The sequence below is a fragment of the Lactuca serriola genome, chromosome 8, assembly GCF_051521515.1.
Source record: "Lactuca serriola cultivar US96UC23 chromosome 8, Lser_US96UC23_V15, whole genome shotgun sequence".
Lineage (NCBI taxonomy): Eukaryota > Viridiplantae > Streptophyta > Magnoliopsida > Asterales > Asteraceae > Lactuca > Lactuca serriola.
In genome coordinates this window covers 200,126,008-200,129,692 of record NC_136415.1, presented here as the reverse complement: position 1 = coordinate 200,129,692, position 3,685 = coordinate 200,126,008, and the positions used below count along the sequence as shown (strand labels likewise).

General features: G+C 37.9%; 1 protein-coding gene across 1 annotated transcript; it reads right to left on the bottom strand.

Annotated features, from left to right (window-relative positions):
- Nucleotides 1-366: 366 nt before the first annotated feature.
- On the bottom strand, nucleotides 367-1,712 carry LOC145066213 (24-methylenesterol C-methyltransferase 3-like). The gene has a single exon (XM_079013425.1). It carries the CDS (start codon nucleotides 1,624-1,626, stop codon nucleotides 544-546), a length of 1,083 nt encoding a protein of 360 aa, XP_078869551.1. The 5' UTR covers nucleotides 1,627-1,712; the 3' UTR covers nucleotides 367-543.
- Nucleotides 1,713-3,685: the final 1,973 nt, after the last annotated feature.

Sequence of the window (3,685 nt, the reverse complement as noted above, 5' to 3'; positions counted from 1 at the left end):
CATTACTATAAGTCTATAATTAAGTAGATTTCTTGAAATATAATTCTATAAGATATTACTTTTTTTCATTTACCCAAATCCTAAGGGCTACCCCATCTAACATCCTAACTTGGGACCCACAACACTTATGAGCTCCATCAACATATAAAGTTCCAAGATTATATCCCAGAAATACTACTGACCTTACTGTTGAAGACATAATTAATGCCAACATCTGCTAAAAGACAATTACAGTTGGTTTACCCCGATAAATTGCCAGCAAATCATATCAAATAAAAGATTACTATGTTGATTTTTCCCCAAATTTGAATAAATAATCCTCAAACAGGCTCCATTCAATACAAAAAAAATTGAAAAGGAAAAAGATTGATCTTCAAGATTAATCGCATAAATTAGGAAAAGATTTAGATCTATCCAGAAACAGAGATTAAATTGAAAACAGGAGATTGAACTAATAATTAAGATAAAGGGCACAAAAGAGCTAAGGTTTCACAAAAACAAACTATTAGTATTGAGAATAAACCTCAAATACTGCCGATGTGATCAAGCTTCTTGAGGTTTTTCAGGCTTTCTGCAGAGGATCATATGCATCGGAGTGAATATTCCGGTTTCTCCACCTCTGGTGAGATAATCCGCTGTTTTGAAGAGCATTTCGTGGACATCAATGGTGCCTTTGGGTGCAACCCCTAGCGTTTCGAGCACCATGACTACGATATGGTTCCTCCAGTAAGCAAGTCTTCCCATCTTCAACCTCGACCACCATGGTCTCGCCGGAGGCTTTGCCAAATCCTTCTCTTTTACCACCTCAAACCCTACCTTCTTCGCTGTCTCTGCAATATCGGAGTAACTCCTCAATCCAGGCAAGGCGTCGCCTCTCTCGATCCCCTGAATGATGTCTACATGTTCTGGATCTTCACCTCTGTACAATTCGGTTGTCACCCATTCATACGAAACGTACAGCGATCCAGGCTTTAAAACCCTAAAAATCTCGCTGTAAACATCTTCGAGCTTTGGCGCGTGGCAAGTCGCCTCGATTGAGTACGCGCCGTCGAAGCTCTCGTCTTCAAAAGGCATTTCTAAAAAGTTCCCGCATACGACGTCGCATTGCTTGTCCAATCCTGCTTTTTTGTTGTGAGCCTTCGCTCGGCTCACCTGATACTCGTTAATCGTAATTCCGACAACATTGCAGCCTGAATGAGCTGCGATTGCACGCATCGGACCTCCAACGCCACATCCAGCATCGAGAATCTTCTGGCCAGGTTTTACACCGATCAGATCTACAGCCATCTGTTCGTGGATTTTAGTCGATTCGAGGTTCGATTTCCCAGGGATCGCAGGTGAAAAGTGAAAAGACTGCCCCCAGCCCCATTCGTAGATGTCAGTGACGAGATTGTAGAAGGTATCGACAAAGGCGGGGACTTTTTCTGCTTTTTCAATCTCTTTAGGGCGGCGGAAGAAAGACCAGTACTCGTTGTAATTCTCTTGGACTTGTTCACGGTCGATGGAGCCACCGGAGAGATCGACGGCACGTTTTCCCTTTTGTTCGGCAGCTCCTAGCATGCAAACGAACCAGTAAAGGCCGCCGGCGAGGAGAGAGGCGGTGCAGACAAGGGCGATGGAGTCCATGATTGTAGAGAGAGAGAAGGGAGATAGTGAAGTTGTGGAAGAAAGTGAAGACTTTTATGGTGGAGGATTCCTATGGAATGTGGGTTTTTTTTTCTACGTGTGGCTTTCAATGAAAGTAACGGTGCATTTCCTAGTTGTCTTTAGTCGACATTTTAAAATGAATTATCGATCTAATTTGTCAATAAAGTTTTGGTTTTTTCATTATTTAGTCCGGTTAAAATGTTAAAATAGATAATAACTTAAAAGGATAATATATTTTTTGCTTTATAAACATTTAGTCATTCATTTTTTATTTTGTCCATATTTTTTCATCGAGCTTGTTGAACTAATCAAAATTCAAATAACATCCTTATGACCTGATATCAGAGGTTTGATCGTATTTGATAGCTCCGGTCATCTTCTCCGGTGAGACTCCAGTAGGTCTCCAAAGTTCATGATTTTTTCTGGCTTAGTCAAGAACTCTGGTATATTCTTTCATTCTCACTTCCTTCTCTTTACTCATGAACTCAAGAACTAAGATCTGTGATAAACATACATATCAGATTACTGTTCATCGTCTTTAACCTCCGGTCATGGTGTTCTTAAGCAAATCTAAACTGATTTCTTGACTAAAGCTCCAGTTTTTGAAGAATAAAACCCAAAAACAATTTTATATTCAAGTTTTTAAGAGCAAACTTAATTTCCAGAAAGGAAATCGAAGATTTCTGAGTGTGTGTTCATGTTTATCTTTTTTTGAATGTGTGTTCGTGTTCATCTTTTTCTGTGTTCGTGTTAATCTCTTTAGATTTCGATTTTTAAATAATAAATAAAATAACACACACACACACATAAGATTTGGGTATGTATTCTTGAAAATCGAATGAAGATATATGAAGATCTGAAAATCGAATGAAGATATCTGAAGATCTGAAAATCAATTTGTGTGTTCTTGAAGAAAAATTGTGTATGTGTTCTTGAACGATGTGTGTTCTTAAACAAAAATCGTGTTTTGACCTGATTTGAGTTCCATTTTCATTTTCCTTGATCGATGTGTGTTCTTGAACAAAAGTCGATGAGTGTGTGTTTATCTTTTTTCCAGAAATCAAATGATCTTCAAGGTATGTGTGTGTGTGTTCATTGTGTTCATCTTCTTTACAGAAATCAAAAATCATTGTGTGTGTTCATCTTTTTCACATAAAGCAAAAAATCTCGAGAAGTGATTGTGTGTATGTATTCATGCTTGAACATCATATTTGGGTTTATTGGAACGATTTTTAAATGTGTTCATGCTAGATTTTGGAACAACACACATAAATTCATCTGATGTGTATGTATGTGTGTTCATCACAAATCTTGAGTTCATGAGAAAATATAAGAAAAAGAGAAGGAAGAATAGAAGCTGAAACAAATATGAAGTATGTATGTTCATCTTCGCCAGAAAAATCACGAACGTCGGAGACTCGCTAGAGAAGATGACCGGAGCATCGTCGAAGGTGTCAAATATGCCGGAAATAGGCTAAACCTCCAAAACAGGTCATAAGGATGAATTACTTGTTCATGCGTGTGACAACCCGAAATTTCCATTTGTACGAACACCATCTATTCAGTAGAAGCTAGTTCAGTTTCAGTGATTTTCATACTTTTCCGAACAAGTTTGTGTACATTAGGGTTTATGTTTAAGGAGATATCAGGAGAGTGGATGCTCCTGGTTTTGTGAAATTTGAGCATTTCAAGTTTCATAATGTTACAGTCCAATATCAGGAATAAAAATATTTTCTGCCAAAATATTCCAGGACTATAAATAGTTTTCTGAATTAAATTAATTCATTATTCACAATTCCAAATAGAGAAAAGCCATATTCTCTCTGACGGATCTTCGGGTTTTCATCCCAGATTGTGAGTCTACTTTACTAAATGTGTTTCAATACTTGTTAGATGCTTTATAACATCAATTACATGTTTAGATTACAAGATCCGGGAGTTTACCGCCCAAGAACGTTCTTGGGGAGTAAACTCCAAAATGGAACTTTAAGGCTTCCTAGACCCGATTCCTTGCTAGACAACTTGTAAAGGACCTTGT

Bases quoted from the DNA above. Each gene is read 5' to 3' on its own strand.
- LOC145066213 (XM_079013425.1), bottom strand. From the start codon at position 1,626: ATGGACTCCATCGCCCTTGTCTGCACCGCCTCTCTCCTCGCCGGCGGC.